Raw genomic sequence first — 23392 nt, 5'->3', positions numbered from 1 at the left:
CCTCTCCGACCCTCTCCGACCCTCTCCGACCCTCTCCGACCCTCTCCAAACCTCTCCTCTCCGACCCTCTCCGACCCTCTCCGACCCTCTCCGACCCTCTCCTCTCCGACCCTCTCCTCTCCGACCCTCTTCTCTTCTCTTCTCTTCTCTTCTCTTCTCTTCTCTTCTTCTCTTCTCTCTTCTCTTCCCTTCTCTTCCCTTTTCTTTCTTTTCTTAGCTGTCATCAGAAGGCAATTGTAAAGACATAATTAAGAAGAAGTTTCAGAAATATGTTTTCTTAATTTCATCAGTACTTATTGAGTGACTGTTAGTTTTATTGAGTGTTGCATTGGGCTGTTATTATTCTTTCTAAACCTACACAAACCAGAAAACTAAGAAACAGCAAGTCCAATTTTTCTAATTGTCAAAAGAAAAAAAATCTAATGTCACAAAACTTGGCAGGTCTGTAAAAGAAAAAAAAAGAAAAAGGAAAAATATATTTATTGCCCCATTTAAATAGATCTGTTAGTGTATAAAATCATTGATGCAAAATACCTACTGTATGCAACAAAACTGTAGTTCATAGTAGAGAACTAATATATTTCCTGATAAATTTTCTGTAAACTTCTATGATACAGTTTTAATGTTTGCTTATTCACTCTTCATTAACTCATTGCACAAAGCAGCACATTTAAAGTCCATGTAGTAGGGTAAGATGCTGTAGCAAATGTGGATAGTGCCTTCCCAAATCTTCGTTCGCGAAGCCTAGCCATGATGATGACATGAGTAGGGTAAGATACACTAAACCCAACTTTTATTTTATTGTTACAGAAGGCAAAAGCATATAGAAGGTGAAAATATCTCCTTGGAATATGTTGTCTTTAAGCAAATCAGTCATCCAAATACATGTTCCTTGTATCTACCTGGATCTAACCCTACTCAGAGGTGTATTCGGAAGTGTAATTTCCTGATCCTGTTCCTGCTTGCAGTCAGCTGATAAAATACCTTTTTCATCAGTGACTATTATAATACAGGAGTATTATATGTGTCCTGCAAACATCACCATACAAATTCAGGAAGAATCAAATAGGATTATTGTCAGGCTGTCTTTAGCTTCAAATAACTATCCTGAAGCCAAAGAGATTGTCTGAGAGATTAATTTAATCCTGTGCATCATGATAATCGAGATTCATTCAAGTAGAAGTTGTCTTGAAACCTAACAAAAAAAAGTACTCAAATTATCAATATACCCATTGGATAGCAATTACTAGTGTGTTGGGGGTTTTTTTTCAGTCAGGATGTAGAGACAGGGGCAACTAAAGAAGCATAGCAATTTTTTTTAGTGGCTTTGAAGAATTCAATTTCTAAATGAGTACTCAGGGCATGGTTCTAACTAAAAATTCCAGGGAAAAAAAGTTTTGTAGATGACTTTACTGCTACAGTTCTGGTTTCAGCCTTCCTTTCCTGGTCAATTAGCTGTCTAAATATAGATCAATTCTGCAGCACGGGATCATAGGCCTCATGATCTCTGCTATTCCATAGAAAACAGCCTCTGTCACCGGGATACAAAGAGCTTTGTTCACATTACAATTACTTGTCAATTGTTGAAACCTTTGTGAAGAAAGCAGCAAGAAAAAGCTGCAGAATTCATAGCCATTTGTGCTTTGAAAAACAAGCCTTTTTCTTCTTCATCTGCTTATTCTGCAGTTCTGATTTGAGCTATTAGGCTCCATTGGTACATCACTGGGCCTCTCTGTGTATATATGGGATTCCCTGTAGCTGTGTCTTGCTTTTCTGTTGCCGAGTGTGTAGAAAGGAGAAAGGACTGTCCCAGTGATGCTTGTGTCTGCTCAGCAGAGCCTTCTAATCTTAAACCTGAGATCAGAAGGGCTGTTTGTGTATTCCCTTCCTGCCCAACACTGTGTATTTATTCACAGGATTGTTGCACATATTCTAAGTTCTTAACTATAAAAATGTGGTTAAGGCTGTGCACTTTTCTTTTTCTTTAGGTGCAGTGTTTGAAGACATGAGTGGCTACCTGTGGAGGGTTGTTTTCTCTAAGTCAGTAAGCTGGGCAAGTGAATTTGGCATGGGGTCCACTGCTGGCACCTCCTTGCTGTTGGCCACTTGGTCAGGCCTTCCAAGCTGATTGGTGCTTGGAAAAAAAGCCTACCTGGGGTGGGTATCCCTACCTGTCAGGAGGCAATACTTTAACCACTTGTCTGCTGACACACTGGTATATACATCTTAAACCCTCACTGTTTAAAACAGTTGTCAAAGGGTTAAAACAAGCTGTTTCCCACCATCCTTAGGCTTGCTTACTGGCAGTAGGAGGAGCTGAGGAGGGGGAATGTCAAGCCATGCTTTGCTTCAGTTTGGGGAACTGGAGGTGAGGGTGGGGCACAGACACTGAAGGAGGATTCAAGTGTTTAATGCAACCCTGGTTTTAGTGAAGATCATTATTGCATTTATTATTTCCAGTGTTTTTGTAGAATATTATTATTTGTACTATTTACTCATGTCACTTCTCCCACTTTCCCATCAGCTTTTGCACAAGACAGACCCCTGGCTTCTATTAAATACTGGTGCAAAGGCAATGTCAGTTTGGAGGTTTTTTGCCTTTTGTTTTGCTAGTTCTATATTTGACTGATATAAGCACAGAAACACAGTTTTCTTAGAAGAGTGTAATTATCTATTGGGAACTCATTCTTCTTGTTACCCATTCAGATTCAATCATCTCCCCACAGGTAGGTATGTCACATTAAAAAGATTTCTTCAGCTACTCATTCATGCTGTAATGAGCTACTCATTCATGCGGATTTTTTCTATTCTTTTCCTGCTGCATTTAAAGGTGAACTGAGGAATAGAAATGAAAATAGTTAGATATAGATTTATGTGGTGAAACTATCTGAGATGCATGTTGGAGCATTATGGAGGGGAGAAGACAAGACATCCATCAGCGATAAGGATTGATTACCCTTTTAGGACTGTGTTGCTTTTTTCCTTTCATCTGTGAAATCACCTTGGTACTCCCTGAAAAATACTCAGGAAGTCATCTTTCCAGGAAATCATAAATACTAACAAAACAGATAAATTTCTACTGGTTACAAAATGGCTTATTAACATTAACTTCAGCAAATAAGTAAATACATCAAGGACTTGACAAAGAATAGCAAAAGTTTCTCTTCGCATTCCATAGAAGTTAGTTCTGTGTTAAATTCTCCTCAATTACTGGTGTTGGGCATATTCAGCACATAGAATGGGTCCAGATTTCTGTTTTGAATTTTGGATTTGAAAACCAGCATTTACTTCTGCCTGCATTTTTTGAGGTAAGTGTGTAATCCAAAACTGAGAGCAGGAAAAGTCTGAATGCAGCAATTGTTGCCTAAAATCTGAGAAATAATTCTCTGGACAATTTTGAGTATAGAAAAGCAAAAAGCAGTTATTTAATTGAGGCACCGTAGGTGCACAAAATATATTACACCCCCGCACAGTATAGGCCTTTACAATTTTATAATACCATCTAATTACAATATCTGGACATTACCTCACTGGTTACACCCATTCCCAAAACTGTCCCTCCCATTGGACCACCCTTGCCACACCTCCCGAATTTGAGTCAGTGGTCTCAAAACAACCACCCCGTCCTCCCAACCCTCCGACTCTTCATCATCTGTGTCCTCCTTGGAATAGCTTCAAGGCCTCTGAGTAGTTTTGACTGGTTATATCAAGTGGTGTGACTCTGTTATGTCTTATTCTGTGTACTTTTCTACAGATAAGGTGTTTTTCGCCTCGCTGAAATCTTGACAAGAATGTTAAACAGCATTTTAGGAATCTGATACAAAGGTATTTAGCAAACTAAAAGTACTAGTAAGTTATACTACAATTTTATATAATATAGATTTTAAGGCATAACAATACAGAAGCATACTCTGGAGTGTCTGGTAATTAATTTTCAAGAGAAAGTGCATTGGCTGTCAAAAGCTCTGGTATGGAGAGTTTCTCCTAACAGTGGGTTGGGTGTTTAGTCAGCACAGAAAGACTTTGAAAGTTTTAAATATCTTTTCAGATGTTTGTGTGTGCCTGTGTGTGTCTCTCTGTTTGATTTTCTGGTTCTCTTGTCTGTCTATCAGTTGTATTTCATTTAATATGCAGCTGAGATTGGGTATCATAACACCTTAAGCCAAAGAGTCAGCAGTTCAAGTCTTGCTGCCTTCTCAGAAGAGTCAGTCCACAGATAGTTGTCATTTCCCATGTTTGGGAGTACCCTTATGTGCTTTTAATTGATAATTGGTAGTCAAGAACATACCTCTACACTTTTCACAATTTAAAATGAACAGTGAATTTTCAGAGAAGCACAAAACCAGGAGGACTCAGGAAACACTGAAGAAGGTTCAGCTTTGAGTTTGTTTTAAAGACAGTGCTCAGCTGTGGCTGTGCACCACCAAAATAATTAAGGAGCCAGATCTCTGTGAAAGTTTGAGGGGGATTTTTCCACTAAGTGCAGTGGGACCGTGTGTTAAGGTCCCTGGTGCCTGTCAGAATCCATGAGAGATATTCCAACAGGCTCTGTGAAGAGTGGGTGATTAATTTTTAAAGGTAAGTCTCTCAGAGGGGGCAGAATTTGGCAAGTAGGAGCAGTTTGCTCTGTAACAGGCTCAGCAGTAGGCTCTGCAGCACACAGCATGCCTCGTGCTGCCATCCAGCCAAGGTTGGACTGGGGGTATGACACCTCCTCTCATTCTCACCAGCATTTTGAGTGAAGCTTTTTCTTCACCAGTGTCATAATCATATCAGTCTCTTTGAGAAACCATTTCCTATTTGTTTTTCTTCTCTATTTTAAATTCCTCTAAGAAAATAACAAGTGGAAGTAGGTCACTCTCACAAAACTTGTAATGATTTACTATCACAAGTATCATGGGCTTTTTTTTTTTTCTAAATCTCATATAGTTCACTGTCATTGGCTGAAATCACTAAAAGCTCAAGCACGTATATGCAGGAACGCCATGCGACTGTGCTTCTGTGTCCTTCATTTACCAGTAACAATATAGGTCAATAAATAAAATGTTTCTGTGCGTCAGAGATGTTGATATTTTGTAAGTTTTAATGTATTTCTGACTTTACAGCTTTGGTGAGCATTTCCAAAACAGTAGCCAAGTAGCTGTTGGGACAGAAGGCCTGCTAGGTAGAAGCAGGCAGGGCCATTTGCAGCAGTGTTCTCCTGATAGGGTGGGGAACTAGGATTTAGGGAGAAGACTGTGGATGTAACTGTATAACCAAACAAAAATCCAGAAATTAAGGGAGAGAGAGACTTGGAGATAATTTGTATTACTATACAAAATAAATTTTACCTCTTCAAAAGCGTTAGGAATGGCATGATAGGTTCCTGATTCATGACTCCCCTGGCAAACTGGTTTAGAGCCACCTAGTTTACATCTTATGCATAGGTCATCTAGGCTCCTACTCTTTCCTTTTCCTGGAGACATTCTTCCATATCTAAACTGCTGCGTCTGATGCTGTTGAGGTTTGCCTCCCACTGTGCCTGAAGGAGTATGGCCCAGGTTGTAATGACTCTGATACAGTCTGCATTACTCCCCGTACTGCTTTTCTAACAGGATAAGATGCTACTGCCTGACTGCAAATAGCTGTTCAGCAGCAGTTGCAGAAAGAAGTTGTAGTGTATATTATCTCTCAAATCTATCAGCTGTAGTCATAGGTAGTACACTATGGACATGCAGACACTGAGTATGTGTAAATTTAGGGGCCTGCAAAGATAAAAAAAAGAATTATCACCTAATTAATCTTCAGGTAAGGGGGAAAAAAAGGAATAATTTAAAATCTGTGAAGAATACACAGACTGTGGCAATGAATACTTCATGAGTGCATTTCACCTCCTATCTACTTGCAACAGATATTGCTGAGGAAGGTGCTGCTCAGTCCCTGAAACGTGTGTGCCTCCTCAGCCTGTAACAAAAACCCTGGCACCACCCTGCAGAGGCAGCTCTGAGCACAGACCACTGGGCAGCACCTAACATCCTCCACTGGGGAAACCAGCTTTGAAAACAGGGTTTCAAGCCCTGTCAGTAGAGCTTCTGTGTGGTGTGAAACCACATCAGAGCGTATGGTCACTGCCCTGGCCTGCCTTGCCCTTCCCAGGAAGACTTTCCTGGTGGTTTCACATCAAACTGAGTCCTGATGGATTTTAGCTTCTAGACGCCTACTTTAGTCAATGGTAGTTGTCATGGTGTGGATGCAGCAGTGTATTATATGTTGCCCTTAATTATTTCCTAGCCTAGTTGCTTTTTCTGATCTCCCAAACAAAGAAGATAGGGAGGCATTTTGTATCTGCTTGTGTATAAAACAATAGGAAGCTGTCCAACACTGTGCTGAGTTGTAGTTAGTTCTGCATTTGTTGTTCGTTGTTCTGAAGAAATAAGATTAAGTGCAGCTGTTTGAAAGAAAAACAAAACAACCCAGCCTCCCTCTCCTAAACGTTTAAGGACAAAAGGAGACAGATTTTTCCATGAACAAGTCACCTTTATGACCTTCATCAAATTACAGAAGTAACTACTGATTCAACTTGCTGTGGAGATCACACATTACTGTATAAATTACTGTACTAATTACCATTGTCTTAATAACAAATGACAAGATTCCATTCTGTTATATGTAAACAGCAAATAATGCAAGATGAATTTACAAGAAAGAAAAACTAGTTAAAGGTCTGGAAGCGTGAGGGGGTGTTGGGGGTGGGGAGGAATCCTACAATTCTGTGTAGGATTTTAGGTGTAGAAGTAATCTGCTAAACACAGGGTAAGATACAGTTACAACACTGTCACAAAGCTGTTTGCGTTAGATCTTAATTATCTTATAACAAATTATTCAAACAATCTAAGAAATTTTCAGGCTTTGTAACTCTAAATAGGTTTTCCAAGGGAAATGCTGTGTGGTCGGGTTTTTGTGGATGGCTGTTGGTCAGACATCTCATAATGTCTTTCCAGAAAAATCTACTGGCAAATATGAAGTTTTATAGAATGGAGCAGCCAGTTATCAGAGAGTTTGTATCAGAGTGCCTGTAAATCAGATCAAATAAAATTCTATGTGGATCCTAAACCCCACTTCCTAATGGAATCAGTGAATGATTCAAGACCCCATCCTAGAGCTGAAAACCACAGTTCTGATCAAGTCCTCAAGAAGATTTGTGTCCATGTGCCCTTTTGTCCGTGTGTAGGCAGAAATAACTAGACAAAGAAGGTATATCTAGGATTCATGTTGGCAACAGGTTCAATGAGAATGATTGGAATCCTTACTCTTATATTAAATTAAAAGGTTTCTGGCATTTGCAGGTGATTTATTTCTTTAGTGGGGGGGTGCAGCACCTTTTACCTGACATGGCTAGGGATTTATTAGGTTATTAAAGCTATATGCTAGTTACCAGTTATGTTCATTTTCCTTGGAAGTGACAGAGAGAGGCAGAACCATGGTGTCATAAAACCACTTGGATTTGCAGAGATGCAGAAATACTGACAGAGAAGAGACCTGTGCATACTTCATCACAAATGCCATTTGCTTTTTTATTTCTCCTTCTCATTTTACAGAAAGAGATGACAACCAGGATGTGTCACTAAAAACTACCCACTGAAGAAAAGTAAAGTCCAATTTCCTTCCTGCTGCAGAGTTCAAGAATGTGACAGCCCTCACGGACTGAGCCTGCTTGTTAATCCCTGAAAGTTGGGAACCACAGTTACTTGCTTCCTTCCACTGTCAGTGTTCTTAACCCTGAAGATGCTGCTAAGAACCTCATCTGAGCAACACAGATTACTGAGAAAAAGAATAGTCATATTAGTTCTAGCTCCTTTATTAGGAATAAGAACCTCTTCAGCCACAAACAATGGCAGTGCTCCTGCTGCTAAAGCTTTATTGAAATTCAGGTCCCTGGGCTGGCCTCCAGATTAGTTGTTTTCAAATGAAACTGTATGGTTAGCTGCAATCTTACTTTCTTTTTCTTTTGTTTCTTGGTATGTGCTTTCTTTCCTAACTGCAGCAGACTATTAAGAGATTCTGAAACCGAAGAAGACTTAGCCTTTAATGCCCCCCACCCTGCACCAGGCCACCCAAGGCTTGGCCCCATTCCCAAATGCCAGTGAGCCTTGTGTTTCCAGGAAGACAGCCATGTCCCTCAGCTGATCAGTCAGTTTGTGTTTCATTGTGACTCCTAATTGAATGACAATGGGAGGATTTTCGATCTCAATTACATGAGCGGGAATCCAGATGTAGCTATGCAGTGCTGAGGTATTTTCTTTCAATTTAAGCTGTGACTGACAGCAAATCTTCTCAGTATCTCTGCTGTAGTCAGCATTTTCCTGAAGTACTTTATGAATACACCAATCTGTCGTGTAATTTCATAGCCTTCTGTTCCCTTAGAAAAAGGATCCTTCTCAATCACCCTAAAGTTTCATCTTTTCAGAGAGAAAGAAATTTAATTTTTGTAACTTGGCAGAAGATACAGTAAAGGTGAGTAGTATAAAGGGTAGAGTAGGGGGGAATAATTGAAGGTTTCTGTTGCATCTAAACAGTGTCCACCAGTGTGACTTCCTTTCCATACTGGACTAACATAAATTTTTTTTCCAGAACTCAATCCAACTTAATTAATACATGTATGGACAGCCTGGAAGGATCTGTTGCAGTAAATCAAGTCTTCTATGCCAAACAGAGGAGGCTTTCTTCTGAAAAAAAAAAAGTGATATTTAACAGAGGGATCACAAGAGAGAGACTATTGAATAAATGTGAATCCAGTGGAACACACCTACATATTTTGTGCCTTGTAAGGAATTTTGCACACTTGTGTTATTGTGAAAGATTGTTTTTCCTGAGTAAGTGCTGAACCTGTTACTGCCTTCTCAACTGAGTTAGGTATGTTTACATCTTCTGAGATAGCATCAGAAGAAAATCTCGTGGAGTATCCAGTGATTGGAACATTTGAAACAGAGGAGTAGCAGACACTGAAGAATAACAGCAAACCTTTTCTGGCTTGTGTTGTAGCACATTCTGATTTACTTGCCTGCTTGCTTAAATCTGGGCTTGTAACTATAAGTGATCACATCCTTGCTGGAGAAAAGTGCTTTTGTCTGTGAACATTTAGTGTGGCTATGGTGGAGGCTTTTCTGCTTCTGTAGAATTATGCAAAAGACTTTATCCTTTGGTTTCAAGGGGATGGACCTAAGTGTTCCTACCTCCTTTGGTGGTCTTTGCAATCAGGTTAATTCTTTGGGGATTGGAATGTGCACACAGATAATTTCTGATCTGCTGGCACTTTTACAGGTTATAATTAGTTTGTGGAATTCATTGCCACAGCTACTGCTGAGCTTAGTTGCCTCATTTTAAAGAAGATGAAAAATGTTCCATCTTTGGAAGATAGCGTGTGGTTCATGTAGATGACAACTGCCTGGGATTACAACATGTGAAAGGGTTTCTTGAACTCCTCCAAAGTGCCTGGACTGTGGTACTGCTTGACATGGAGGTGTAGCTGATACAATGCTCTTGAATTTTGCTGCGGACAGTTGCCGTCTGGTGTTCTTCTGGCTGGACAGCACGGTATTTGAAAGATTAACATGAAGAGACAAACGTGTGGAATTGAAAAACATGGTATTTTATGTATAATTTATGCACAATTTATTCTTCATTTTATTACACTACTTACTATATGCTGGTTTGAACCTGTTCGCTGTAGCTCAGTCTGAAGATTAAGCAGAATTACATTCCTGGTGAATGCATTAATTTTGTGAATGCAAAACTTATCTGTTGGAATGTTTTCCTTTTTTTTTCTTAAACTGTTTTCTTTTTTTGTACAGCACACTGTATGAGGCAAAGGAGGGAAATGCATGATTGAACCCTAGAGGATTTATGTTTGACATGATCAAAATTCCTGTGTTGGGAAAACCCCATTATAACACAGGAGCTGAACCAGCTGCAAAGTAGTGCAAAGTGTACTGGTTTTGCTTGCTTATTCTACTGGGAAGAGCAGAGAGTTTGATTCCTCCAAATGTCAGGGTTTGGCCTTTGGCTGAGTATCTCCCAACAGGTACTCTTGCTTCCACAGCAGAGGTATTCAACCACCTCCTGACCATCTCGTGGCATGGGCCATTTCTCTCAGTAGTTGATAACGCAATAAGAATAATGTCTGGACTATGGCATCACTACATAAAAGTGTCATATTACTCCTTCCCATAGAGGAGAGGGGGCAGCATCCTCTTGGATATTGTGATCCCAGCTTCATCAGTAATTTGCTCAGGACCACAAACAGACAGAATTGTGTTTTGGTTGTTATTAGTCTTTCTACCAGATCATTTACATATGTTATCATTTACATATGTTCCTAATAGTCTCAGCATTCCATATGTTTCTAGGACTGGGGAAGGCAGAGGAGAGAGGGGAGAAAGAGGTTATTATTTGGATTCATTGTTTGTTGTAGTTTTTTGATCATCTTTCTTGTTCTTCTTGCCTAAAAAGTGTTTTTTTGGTACTTACCTTTAGAGTTGGTGTTAGTGTTAAGGTTTAAGGCACTATAAGAAGGATCTTTTCAGCTGACTGAGACCACACTCAGCATTACTTCAGAGTGCGAAAGGTTCCTATGATATCAAAATTGCCTTCAGTGGTTAAAGACATTTAAGCTTTCTTAGATTGTCTTTGTAATAAGAGATTTTGTAATGAACTTCTGCTCTGTGTGAACATATATTAGTGTCACCATAGTGGCAAATGTAACATGAAAAAAATCTTAACCTCCCTTAGGTTTTATGAAGGATGGAGTCCCAGGATCTATCAAAGAGTGTGGGGTGAAACTAATGCTTTCTATCTGATTTGATGGAAGTTGGGGATTTATGAAACTTAATGAGTTTTCTCAAAGAACTCAAGCTCTAAGCACCTGACAAGGTGTTTGATTCTCTTGACCAGTGGATTCAATAAGAACAAGGCAAGGAAAGAGGAGAAAACAGTTAATTTGTAACTCTACAGGGACCTACAGACAAGGGCTCAAGATGTGCAGAAATCTAATGGATAAACGTTGTCCCCAGCAAATCACAAATTCCAGATCTGGGCAAAGGATGCAGAGATACAGGATACAGAGAATGGTACCCTTTGTAATCGAGAGGCCATTATTACCAAGTCTCTATTAACAGCAGACTAAAAGGGTATTTTAGCACTTTTCTACTTCATGCTGAATAAATTACACATTTTGGAGCCCTCTCACAAAAAGCAATTCCTTCCTGTTGCTTTTTCCCTTTTCTGCATGTTCTGTTCTTGAGGTGTCAGGACCAGCCTTCTGCCTTTCAGTGTTCCTTTTTTCTTCCCCAAGGACCATGCTGTTACAAAAAGTACCTTTCTCACCTCTTTCTGTGCCTCCAGAAGGGCTACCTCTCATTTGTGCCCTCTGAAGAGAGAGAACTGTCTGTACATTGTCTCTTCAGAAAACCAGAAGTAAAAGAGCAGGAGGTACCTACAAGGGCAGCAAAACAGAAGGCACTAGATATAAAATAGAAATATACTTGCTATGATATGCTCTATGGGCTTTAGAAAGGGGATAACACTGGGGAACCCAGTACAGACAAGTGGTCAGTATTTAGACATTTTTTCGTATATGTTGTAAGAAATTTTTAATAAAAGACACTTTTAATAAAAGACACAATAAAATAATTATGGAGACTATTCCAAGGGCAAAGCAAGCCAAATCGGCACTAAGAACCTGGTGGTGGTATACATTTAAATCTAAAATGATCAGAAGTTAATTTTTCATGTGTTTTATGCTAAATAGACAGTGATTTCCAAGGTTTAGCCAAATAAGTTAGAGCTCCTAAAGTTTCTTCTCTGTGTTTTAATAAGTTTTCCTGTTTTAAATGCAGATGTAATTAATATAATTAAAAGTTATAATTATATTCTCCCAGAGAAAAGAAATAAATTACTTGTCTAGTCTAATACTTGTGTTTGTGTATGTACCTGCGCACATTGATAGATAGATTGATAGATAAATAGATATGTACATAAATGTGTGTGTGTGTGTGTGTGTGTGTGTTTGAGTGGGGATATGGATGTGGAAGTATCAGCATATGCATATGTACCCTCCCTGCTCTTCCCCACACAATAGATTTCTTACTTTTGTTAATATTTAAGGGGGATGCATCTTTCTAAAAAAATAAGTAGTTGATTCCTTTTTCTCCTCCATTCATCAGCGCTGTTTGGTGTGTTAATGTTTTTTTAATGATGTCATGTGTGTCTTAGGCTCTTTTAGTTCTGTTTGTTACTAAACAATTGTTGAATTGTGTGGGAAGAGAGACTAACTGTTATAGTCATTGAAAGAAAAGGAAAGTTTACTTTTCAACCCAATCATAGGGGATGAAGCAATGGAATACAAATATGAATAAAATAAACGTATTCTGGCAGAAGCGTTGTGAAGTTGTTTGGGATCTAACTCTTCAGGAAGAAAAATGTGTTTGGTTTTCATACCACAGGGTAGAATTCCCTGACAGGCTTACAGAATTCGGAGATGAGTGAGATCCATCACTGCCAACTCACCAACTTGCTCACAGCCCTCCTGTCACCAATGTGACACCAAGAAAAATGGACCAAATGTTATGCTAATGAAAACTGGCCAGCCTCTTACCAACACCAGTCAGACTGGGCATGTGGGTAGCCTTTCTTTAGCTGAGCTAGTCTGCTTGTTCTTGTTGATCAGATCTTTGAACTTGGATAACTCGTGGGTTTCATCATGTTCTTCAGCTGATTCCTGATGGGACACTCCAAGAAAGGAGGGACGTGTAAGTAGCACAAGCCAGTTCAAGGCAAAGTTTCATCTCTTAAAAGCAGAATTAAAGAGCCTTTGTTAGAATTTGGCAGCCACTGAAGGAAATTAAGGTCTGATAGGGCAATGGAAACTGTCTCCAGCATATGGAGCATATGGTCTTAGAGCTCACTGCATTGTTCTCTTTGGCCTGATTCTTAAGACATATATATGTGCATATTGTATATAAAGCTACTCTGAACTTAATATGAGTCAGGAGCAGAGCTTGAGGGGAGCAGGAACATAGGGGTTAAGAATGGCTCTGTGTAGTAGTTTAAACCAAGTTTTCCCCCTGCAGTTGAAAGTGGTAACCCCCAGGGGATGGTAACTTTTGAAGTTTTGAAGTTTTGTCCAATGAGTGCTTCTGCAAAATGTAAACATATCACAACCAAACAGAAGAGAAGAGTTGTAGTTTGGTGGTAGAGAAAGTAGCCATGTTGTAACACCATGAGGAAGGGGGTTCGGAGCCCCTTGGGCCCTCTGGGGCCCCCCAGCCCCTGGCTGGGGGAAGCTGCAGAGACTTGGAACAGTGTTAGACTGGGCTAAGTGTCTGTAGTTAAGCTGGGAGATGCTTTTTCACTGTGAGCAGCAACCAGAGATACTGAAAGCCACAGCAGCCAGCACTGACCGGAGGAAAAGCGGCGGCGCAGAGCCAAAAGATAAGAGAGCAGCAAAACAACCATGCAGCAAAGCAGGCAGAACTTCTGCAAACCTGAGAGAGAAAGAACAGCAGCAGAGAACAGAACTAAGTTTCTACAGAGAGAAAGCTTAGAGGTAAGAACTGCAAAACTCCCCTAAACTTCCTTTGAGATCCCTCCAAAAATGTAGGGGGTGGACTCTTACTGATTAGAAGTCCTAGATGGAGTAAAGGAGCTAAGAAGCTCCGTTGTCCTGAGAGCTTAGCCAGGACGGTGTGTGGAGGTTGACCTTGGGGCCCTCCCTTGCTGCAAGCTACAAAGAAGCTCGCAGCCATTTTGAAGCAGGGCACAGAAGCTCTGGAAGGGGCTGAGTCCCCTGGAGATACCAGACTGTCACAAAGACCCCCTGGGCTCGTGATATGACTGTGGTGGAACGACCTTTGTCTGGGGTAACGTAGCCCACGGAAGACCCCTTCACCTGCGTCAAGGGGCTGAGGGAGCTTGGATACCTCCCTCGTGAGTGCTGGCAGAAAGCCAGCCACAGCTGCTACATGCATGAGGTGAGGAAAACTGGCTGCCTTAGAAGATACTGCTGTTCAGAGACTGGAAGGGATCTGTCCTTCTTCCCTCCTGGACTTTTATTTGGAGGGGAGAAGAGATCTGATCCATTGTAAATACTGTATGTCATGGTAGAGAGAGTTGTGATCATGTGTATAATGTATTATGATACTTATTTGTACAGTCATTGTAATATATATTCCCTTTCCCCCATTCTGAGTCTGGCGTGTTTTGTCTGGAAAACCCATCTCACATTAGGTTGAGATGTGACAGAGGGCTAGGACTAGGGAATTAGGATTTTGGAGAATCTCAAACCATGACACTCTGTAAAGACAGTACCCAGTAGAAGAGCTGATGGTGGACTTTGGGTGTGTCTGATATGGGGAGGACCTGAAGATTAGAGATCCTGGGACTAATGGAGTATTGGGAAATCAGCTGCTGAGGAAAGATGAGGAATTTGACAAGCTGAAAGAAGCCCAATGGCAGGAGTAGCAGGAAGCTTCGTAGGGCAGCATGTGCATGTCGGTACTCCAGAGGGCTGTGCCACTATTTAGAGGGCCCTCAATACTTTGCAGAAGAATGCCAAGAGGAATCTCAAAAGGTTGAATACAGAGAATTGCAAAGTCCTGCAATTGAGAGGAGCAGACCCAGCCTGTATATGCAGAGGAATACATTTTCCCAACTGGAAAGCAGTTTGTCAGGGAAGGATCCTGGGGCCCCGGTGAACACCAAGCTGACCAAGACCCAGTAATCTGCCCTCATGACAAAGATGGTAAATAGCCTGCTGGACTGCATTAGGAGGAGTGTTGCCAGGAGGTCAAGGGCTGATCTTTGCTCTGTACCCAGCCCTGGTAGGACATGCCTGGAGTGCTGGGTCCAGTTCAGGGCTCATGAGTGCAAGAGACAGAACAGACTGGAGGAAGTGCAGAAAAGGGCCACAAGGATGATGAACGGACTAAGGCATTTCTCACACAAGGAGAAGCTGAAAGAGATGGGACTGTTTACCTTGGGTGTTATCCCTACATATAAACATTTGATAAGGTGAGTGAAGAAGACAGGCTCTTCTTAGTGGTATACAATGACAGAAGCAATGGACAGAAAGTTAAGTATGGGAAACTCCTATTAAACGTAAGAAAAACCTGTTCAAAGTGACCCTGCTCTCAGTTTGGCATTGGGCTAGCAACTGCCAGCGGTGCATGCAATCCAGTGGTGTGCTGAACCTGAGATCACTGCAGCACGTCTGGGCTCTTCAGCAGTGATAGGGCTCTTTAGTCTGCCTTTATCAATTTCCCTGTCTAGGCCAGCAGAGACCTATTCTGTCAAGGGGAAAGAGCTACAGGAAACCTTTTCCTATCCAACTTTGCTGCATGCCTCTCTCGTTTTCCCTAGCCTGATTCCATGCAGCAGTGAAAGCTGAACAGCAAGTGGAAGGCAATTCACTCTGTCAGCTGAGAAGCAAAGGAACAGGGCAGGAGTGAGACTGGCTATTGCATCCTGCACACCTTGCTGCTCTGGAGAAGTTGTCTCAGCTATGTCATTGCCACTGTAAGTGGGATGTTTTTTTTTCCTACTGCTGCACAATATGATGCCAAAGCATGGTTCAGCCTACAGTTCTATTCCAAACTGCTCTTCACAGTCCTCAGAGATGGCACAAAGTAAAAGTGAGGCAAACCCAGCAGGCTATGGGGTGAAAAACAAACAGATCTTACTGATTAAAAACAAATAGATCTGATGGAACAGATGGCCTTCATGGTTTGAGACCTTGGATTATATTTAATATGTCACAGCAATTAGAGCATTTCAAGTGAATTGACAAGTTATCTGAAGGTGTCACCCACCTGGTGAATACATTTTAGTAAGTGGAGGCATCCTGGCACAGCAAAAGCCACACATTACCTACACCCCTAAAAGTCATAGTGTGGGCAGTTACTAACCATTCACTAATAAATATGGCACAAGGGCTAGCAGTAGTTAGGAGACGATGTGCATTGATGTAAGCCAAATTGTATCACATTCTATCAGTCAAACAGTAAAAAAAATCCACAACAACACAAAACCAAAAATAGGCCATTCTGAAATTTGCAATTTATAATGTAGCAGCAGCAATTGTGTCACAGAGTACTCCTAGACCACCAGAAAATATTGTAGGCTAGTCAGCTCTGTAAATCAGGACACTTTTTTTTTAGTTCAGTGTTAAGCACTTATCATGTTACTTTCTGACTTAGAAGGGGCAAATGTCACCAGCTGGCAGCACTCATAGGTGTCATTGCTGTTCATAGCAAGTGTCTGACTTCTGAAAAGTCATCCCTTTCACCAAGTGAAAGTGGGAGTTTGCTGAGCACACCTACCTTTATGTGGATGGAGTAGCAAAACAGCAAAGTGGCACTGAACTAAGCTGCATCCTTTATGTCTTGTAGCCTCTGCCTCGGTGGTGCTGTCATTTTAGATGAATCGTCAAACAATTTTTTTTCTACACAGTGGCATCAATGTTCAGGAGGGAAAAGACAGGAGAGAAAAGACAGCCAGCAGATGGAGTGATATAGTAACAGAATTCTGGCCCAGGTTTGGAAGACCTCGATCTGAAGATAGGTCTAAAGTCATCTGTGATTATCCAACCTTTGTGCTACCGTGTTGCACTGGAGCACATTTCACTCACAGTCCTTTCAGCCTCTCCTGGCTTGAGGTGTAAAAACCAGATGTTTCCAGAAACGGTTCTGTTCTGCTCCCTCCAGACAAGTGCTTAGTAAACTAAGTGCATGGGCACTTTATACTATGTGAAAAGAATACAGAAAACTATTCCACCACCTGTTTCTGACACTTTATCTTAGCAAATGATCAGAGAAATAAGCTAACAGTGCAATCTAAAAACTCTCACTATTGCCTGTAGTTTCAGTGGCACACACAGGTAAGACCTGCACACCTAAGCCCAAGAATTGTCACCTGACATCCCAGTAGCCACCAGAACAACCATGTCAAGACTATGGCAAATTAATCTGCCTACTTGCTTGGCTAATTTTTAAGGAGCTATGACATGATCAAGTGTGAGGAGAGAAATAGTATATACCAGTTAATAACCCCCCCCCAAATCCTAATAATATGATATGTTGCATTTATCCTTCTCAAAGAGGGTGATATCAAGTACCTAAATGGGACCTACAAGAAAGATAGAGAGGGACTTTTGACAAGGGCATGTAGCGATAGGACAAGGGATAATGTATGTCGGGGTTCCCATCCCAAACAACCTGAATGCTCCTGCAGATGAGCAGGAACTCTGATAAAAGTGCTACCTTAATTTGACACAGCATTTTGTTGCTATTAGCCAGCATTCCACAAGCTGATTTCATTTAATGGACCTACAGGAGTCATACTTCATGCAAGCCCACTGGAAAAAAAACAATTCTGAAATGTAAAACACAGCACAGACAAATTAACTAAACAATTAAACAGCCTGAGGGATTTACCCTGGAGACCTGGGTGATGTAGAAGGTCAGCCTGGTGTGCTGTTTGTGACACTGCCACTTCAGGTGCTGGGAAACACAACGTCTTCAGTTTGTTACTTCTGATTTGTGTGCTCTTGCATTTCAACAAGTCATCATGATCCAAACTGGTCTCTGAAAAGCGGTCAAACTACTGGAACAGGAACATAACAGACCTCAAAACTCACACCTAAGATCAAACTAATGTCTGAAAATTTGACCTCTGTAAAAGTGGTGTAAAAGCCTTACTGGAGCAACTCATTCACAGACTGGAATAGCAAATGGGACTGAACTCTATTGCCATTTCCTGTTCTTAGTTTAGAGGTGCTTTTGCAGGATTCAAAGTAGGCCTAATGCATTCATTCAAAACAATTGCTCTAACATGATGGGCTATTTCCTGGGTCTGTGGCCCAGCCAGAGTGTCATTATAAGACCCAGCTAGGATGGTCCATATTCAGAAGGATGAAAAAAGCTTCTCCTTTCCTGAAAAAGAAAGAGAGATGTACAGAGCAGAGAAGCATGCAGCTCAAGTGAGTGAAAGAGAAAGCTATTTCTTTGAATCAATAAAAGAATAAAAGACCATAAAGAAAGCTATGGTTTTTAACTTTTCCTAGTGAAACAGCTGGAAACCATTAGCTATTACTTTTTTTTTCAAGTACAAACTCTGAAATAGTTTTTTTTTTACTCTTCTAATTCCTGTACGAAAGAAAATCAGCTGTTGCCCATGTACTTTTATATTTAAAGGAATTTAAATCAGAATGTCTCTTCTACAGTTGTTTCTACTGTCCAGGGTTTGTGCACTTCAAGTTGGGTTGTTTTTTTTTTTGGTTGGTCGGGGGTATTTTTTGGTTGGTTTGCTTTTCTTTTGTTTTTCTTTAAGTGTCTGTGCTGCACTGCTTTTAGCCTTTTATTCTGAGCCTAGGGTGATGTGAAAAACATGAGGAAATGTCCAAATCCTTTTGTCTGGTTCTTTCTGTGGGCTAAAGTTACTAAACCTTTTTCTTGAATGTCTAACCCAAGTCTATACAAGTGCATTATTAAAATTCTGCTCAGAGTAAAGCTATGACAAGGAATCATCATGCTAGAAATGGCACTGGAACTGCCAGTTCTTAAGGTTGCTGGGTAATCACTATATATCTTTTTAGTTATGAGATAGAAACAACTGTATTTTCTTTCCAAGTGAAATGTAACATGCTCTATTTGTAGGCTTTAACTAAAAATCTAACTCTGTAGTTGATGGGCAGAATGAAATTTCTGATCAGAAATTATTTCATAGATTTGTAATAAATGCCTCACATTTTATTCTCTCCTTTTTGAGTTTTGGGGGGTTTTTTTTAATGTGTTTGGGGCGATTTTTTGTTAGTGCCTCCTCTAGTACTTGTTTTGGGAAAAATCATAGAAAATTATATCATTTGGGGGAGATCGTCCGCAGGCAGAAGGTACTATCAGCTCTTGTGAACACTCAACTGGTCCCATTCTGGAGCACTCAATGAGGGCAAAGAGATGAAGGATGTAATTCTAAGCAGAATATTTATTTATGTGTGGAACATAATGCATTTTCAAAGACCATGACAGGAAATTAAAAAGATAGATCTCATTAACTTTGTTCCTGTAGCAATGCTTATTCGTTAAGATGTCAGGCAGTATAATTACTTCTTGAAAAATGAAAATGGAAGAGAATTGATGATCTATGGTAAAAGGAGAAAAGCAAATAATAAGACAATTAGGTTCTTGTAGATCAATTGCCAGACAGTGAAGAACAGGTATCCTGAAATTAAACCTTTTATAGATTATCTGTGTAATACAGATGTGTCTCTTCATTTTCTCTGTATGGAAGCAAAATACATACATAACCAATCTAGATAATTTCAGTGTCATGTTTTGATTTGCCTGGGTTTTTTCCACAGCTTCTCATTTACCATGTGTCCAGTTCTGCTAATTCAACCTCTCAGCTCAAAATCACATTTGCTCGTATCTTTTACTACAGTCTTCCTGGTAGCTCTTAACATTGCTCTATATCCCCATTCATGAATTAGTCAATCAATCACTTCTAGAGTGCTTTGGATATAAACCCAAATTTTAAGTGCCACCATGCTATACTTAATCTTACCTTGAATTCTCTGTGGACAGGTCTGTTCCCTGCCTGGAATGTGGAGGGAATGCCAGTTATGTCTGTGTTATTCCACTCCCCTGGAGTGTGGGATTTATCACTTGAATATGGTCTGCCTCCATCAGAGGTTGAACATTTCTTTGTCTCCAGAGAGAGATACACTCACTTCTGATGGTAAAAAAGACATGTTACATTTTACACCAAAAAGGTGCAAGTGCTCAGGTCCTAGTGTAAATTTGGAAAAGTGATGACTGTTACAACCAAAAGGAAATACCTCTGGGAAGGACAATGGCTGTAAGATCAGTCAATTTCACTGAGTCAAAAGCCATGTTACTGAACTGCCAAGGGCTACAGGCTGGATCAGTGTGTGCCACACCGGAAATGCTCTCCCTTCTCACCTTTGAGTTATTCTGTCAAAATCAAAATTCTTGCTCATGAGTGTAATGTGAATCAACAGTGATTCAGCTAATGAAAGTGCTGATTAAATAAATCTTTACAATCTATTGATCTCTATTGTCTGAATATAATTATGTTGTTCTCGGTCTCTGGGTTTTATTCATATTTTTGTTCTGCAATACTTCTTTCTCTCAGTGTGCATTTTTTTAATTTACCTTTTAAAAACCTGACATGCTCCTGTAGACAGCAGAGGGAGCTGTATCATTTACTTATGTGAGCCTTTGGCTCTTTGGATCTCTCTTTACTCTTTTTTCACTTCATCTAAGCTAGAAAGATTCTTGTGCCTTAAAATTTCTTTAAAAGGCTCTAGCACAGTGGCAGTCACCTAGTTAGTTTGAAAAACTATTGCAGATTAGGAATAGGTTACCTTTCCCAGGTTTTTAATTTAAAGTTAACCATGCCAAATATTGTCAGAAGTTCTACATTCTGTGTTATTTTAAGTAAAAATATTGCATTTTGAAAAGATGTCTTTAGAGTTTACACAAAAACCTTGCAATGAGAAATATGTTTGAAAGAGTTGTATCTTACAGTCAAGCAAGAATAAAGGTGAAATCTGAAAGTTGTGTGGAGCCTTATGCTTGTAGGTAAAATCTCAGGATGTGTGTTACAATGAGACTCTTCAGTAGGAGAAAGCTTCTTTTCAATTTTTTTCTTTTAATAGGATCTATTACAAATTAAAGCACCCTTTCCCCCAGGCTACACTCAGCAGAGTTTAAGGGCGAGGAGTTATATGGAAACAGAGCTGTTTAGTCCTTCTGCAGCTCCATTTGTAAGACTAAAGAATAATGGTATTATTTTAAGTCAGTGTCCTCTTTCCTCCGGTGTAAATTTTGTGGTCTTCTCAGACAAGCTGCCTTCTGATTGCCTCTGGCTACCTGAAGACAGCTCTCACTGTGATGATGTCACCGGATCCCACTTTTGAAATTAAGAAGAGCAGCCATAAAGACCAGGATAACCTCTAGAGAAGCAGTGCTGTTTCCACTATGAAAGTCATTTTGCTTGTCTTTTTACCACTCATAACTAGGAAATGTATTTTGCCTGATGTTATGTTCTAATCAAAACTTTATTCTGGTACAAATTATTATAGAGCTTACATTTTGCTAGATATTAAAAACTTTAAAAAAAAAAATACAGGCAGGAGATACTTCTTATTTTTTAGTCAGATCAAGTTTTTCCTCAGAGAGCTCAGTAAGACCATTCTCTTCCACCATTTTAGCACTACAGTTTGGCTTGTTCTGCTTGTGTGCAGGTGCAGAAGCACATGGGAGGCAAAAGTACGTAGAACTTGTCCAGAATCTCCAGCAACCACACAGCATAAAGTCAGAACATAACCATCAAACACTCTCAGCTGTTTCTCTGGCTGGCTCTGACTCAGATTCACTGTTTCACAAGGGGAAGGGGAAAAAAATATATTGGTTCACAACAAAAACTTGTTGGTTTCCTAACCATTGCAACCATTATCTTACACTCCAGACCCAACAGTGGAACCTCATTTTCGAAGTATATATAAATTTTTATGCTGATTGAGGGATATTCTGCTTGGTTTGCTGTACCATGAAGGCTGCAGGTTAGAGTGATATGGGAGCTTGATGCAGGAGAAGGTTCCTGAATGTCAGTGCATGTACAGAGTTGTTGGAAATGAGATGTGTTTAGAAACATAATGCCATATGACTCTTGAGTTCTTAATTAAACAATGGTAACATTCTAAAAAAAGGGAATAGTGTTGCTTTATAATTTAATAAATTGGTTTTAGTCACTTGTTGCAGGAAACATGTTTTGCAGTCTGTCAAATCATCAGCGCATACAGGTTTTTTAAAAAGAAAAAACACATTTGACTCAGAAGTTATTAACTACTCATTTTCTGGATTATTCCAAAGTAGCACTATCTGGAGATTATATGGAATAGGAGAAGAAAGAAGATGATGAGAATGAAAAAACCACTAATGTCCCAACTTTGCTTCTCTAGATTGGAACTTGTCTGTAGTGCATTCCTTGCATACATAAGCAAACATAGTGGCAGAATTTTAAACTAACAGCAAAGACAAAGAGGAACTCAGTTATCACAGTCCTCAGTGTAAGAGAATATCATTCCACCCAAAATGGTGTTTGCTTCTGAAACATGACTAACTTCCAAGTCTGCTGCCAAGGCTAGCAATAAAATCTTTGTCAGGCAACCTCCTGCCTGAAAGTGATCCACTTCATACTGTTGCCAGAAGAGACCCCTTAGGGATTTCTTCCTCTCTAGACTCTATGCAGCCCATTACAACAAATAAACAGGCAAGGAAAAAGTTCCCAGCACCGGGATTAGAAGTCACAGTCTCAGGAACACTGTGCTAACTCCTTCCCCAAGCACCACCAACAGCTTCAGGTGAGAACAGACTATTTTACCACATAGAGAGGCGTCCCTCCCCTCACGGCTGTAGCTGGCCAGCACAAAACACAAAACTCCTGAGTTTCCTCTACCCTGCCTTTACCGAAGCCTTAAGGACAGTCCAACTGCCCTTCCCAGTGAAACCCTTTCGCCCACAGACTGGGAAAACACTGACTTCTTGCAACTTCTGGGCCCAAGTCTTAAGTTTCCCTTCCCAGTCCCACCGTATTGCCAATATTGGGGGAAAACCCCCCTTTCTAACTGCTAGCAAAATTACCCAAAGCGACTGCTTTCTCTATCTCACCAATATCACTGCAGGAATTCTTCAAAATATGCCAGCGGAAGAAGAATTTCCTGCAGGGTTAAATTTCCTGATCCAGAGTTCCAGGGTGCTGGATTTCAATTTTCCGCTTTTCGGGCACCAAAATTGGTGCCCTAAGAGTTTGCTGAATTAGTGTCAAATCAGGGTATAGGAAAAGATAAGAGAGCAGAAAGCTTTAATGAGCCACCAGGCTCCGGGAATACATCCTTCGCGCGGGCTTTTTGGCTCAGGTGTTACAATTTTATAATAGTGTCCATCCAATCCCCCGTTCATCCACCCCCCAGCTTTGCCCCTCAACATACTCCCTCGGGAATTGAGTCTGGGGGCATTTTGGGACCCCATCTTCCTTATCTTCCTCTTCTTTGGCACATGCAAACGTCGGAGGTCTTCCAGGGTTCTGAGCCTGAAGGCCATTGGGTCTGTGTTTACATATTTTGGTGCAGGCATTAAAGTGCTTCCCTACAATTCTACATTAAAAGAAGACTAAACAGCTAACAGACTTAACAGAATTGTTATGGGAAAGGGTTTTGGTATGTGCAACTGTTAAACTACTGTTACTTCTACTGGAAATACTGATAAGAGATATAATACTGTGAGAAAGATTCTACAGCTACATTTAAAATCTACACTCACTACATAACTACTTCTAAAAC

At 40.4% G+C, this 23392-nt stretch overlaps 1 protein-coding gene across 7 annotated transcripts in view; it reads left to right on the top strand.

Annotated features, from left to right (window-relative positions):
* MOB3B (MOB kinase activator 3B) overlaps positions 1-12499 on the top strand; it is a 90719-nt gene extending 78220 nt beyond the window's left edge. For 3 of the 7 annotated variants that reach the window (XR_003529178.1, XR_003529176.1, XR_003529177.1), the window contains 2 exons: positions 7578-8493; positions 8611-12499. Coding sequence is in view for 1 of the 7 variants with exons in the window: in XM_027652566.1 (XP_027508367.1) it covers positions 7578-7607 (30 nt within the window). In the remaining 6 variants the exon portion in view is untranslated. Of the gene's footprint in view, positions 1-7577 lie in introns of all 7 variants that reach the window. The other 4 variants (XR_003529181.1, XR_003529180.1, XR_003529179.1 and 1 more) reach the window with 4 other exon arrangements.
* Positions 12500-23392: the final 10893 nt, after the last annotated feature.

Source organism: Corapipo altera, unplaced genomic scaffold (genome assembly GCF_003945725.1).
Source record: "Corapipo altera isolate COAL_440 unplaced genomic scaffold, ASM394572v1 61286, whole genome shotgun sequence".
Taxonomy (NCBI): domain Eukaryota; kingdom Metazoa; phylum Chordata; class Aves; order Passeriformes; family Pipridae; genus Corapipo; species Corapipo altera.
The sequence above is the reverse complement of the archived record's forward strand: the minus strand, read 5'-3'. Positions and strand labels throughout refer to the sequence as shown.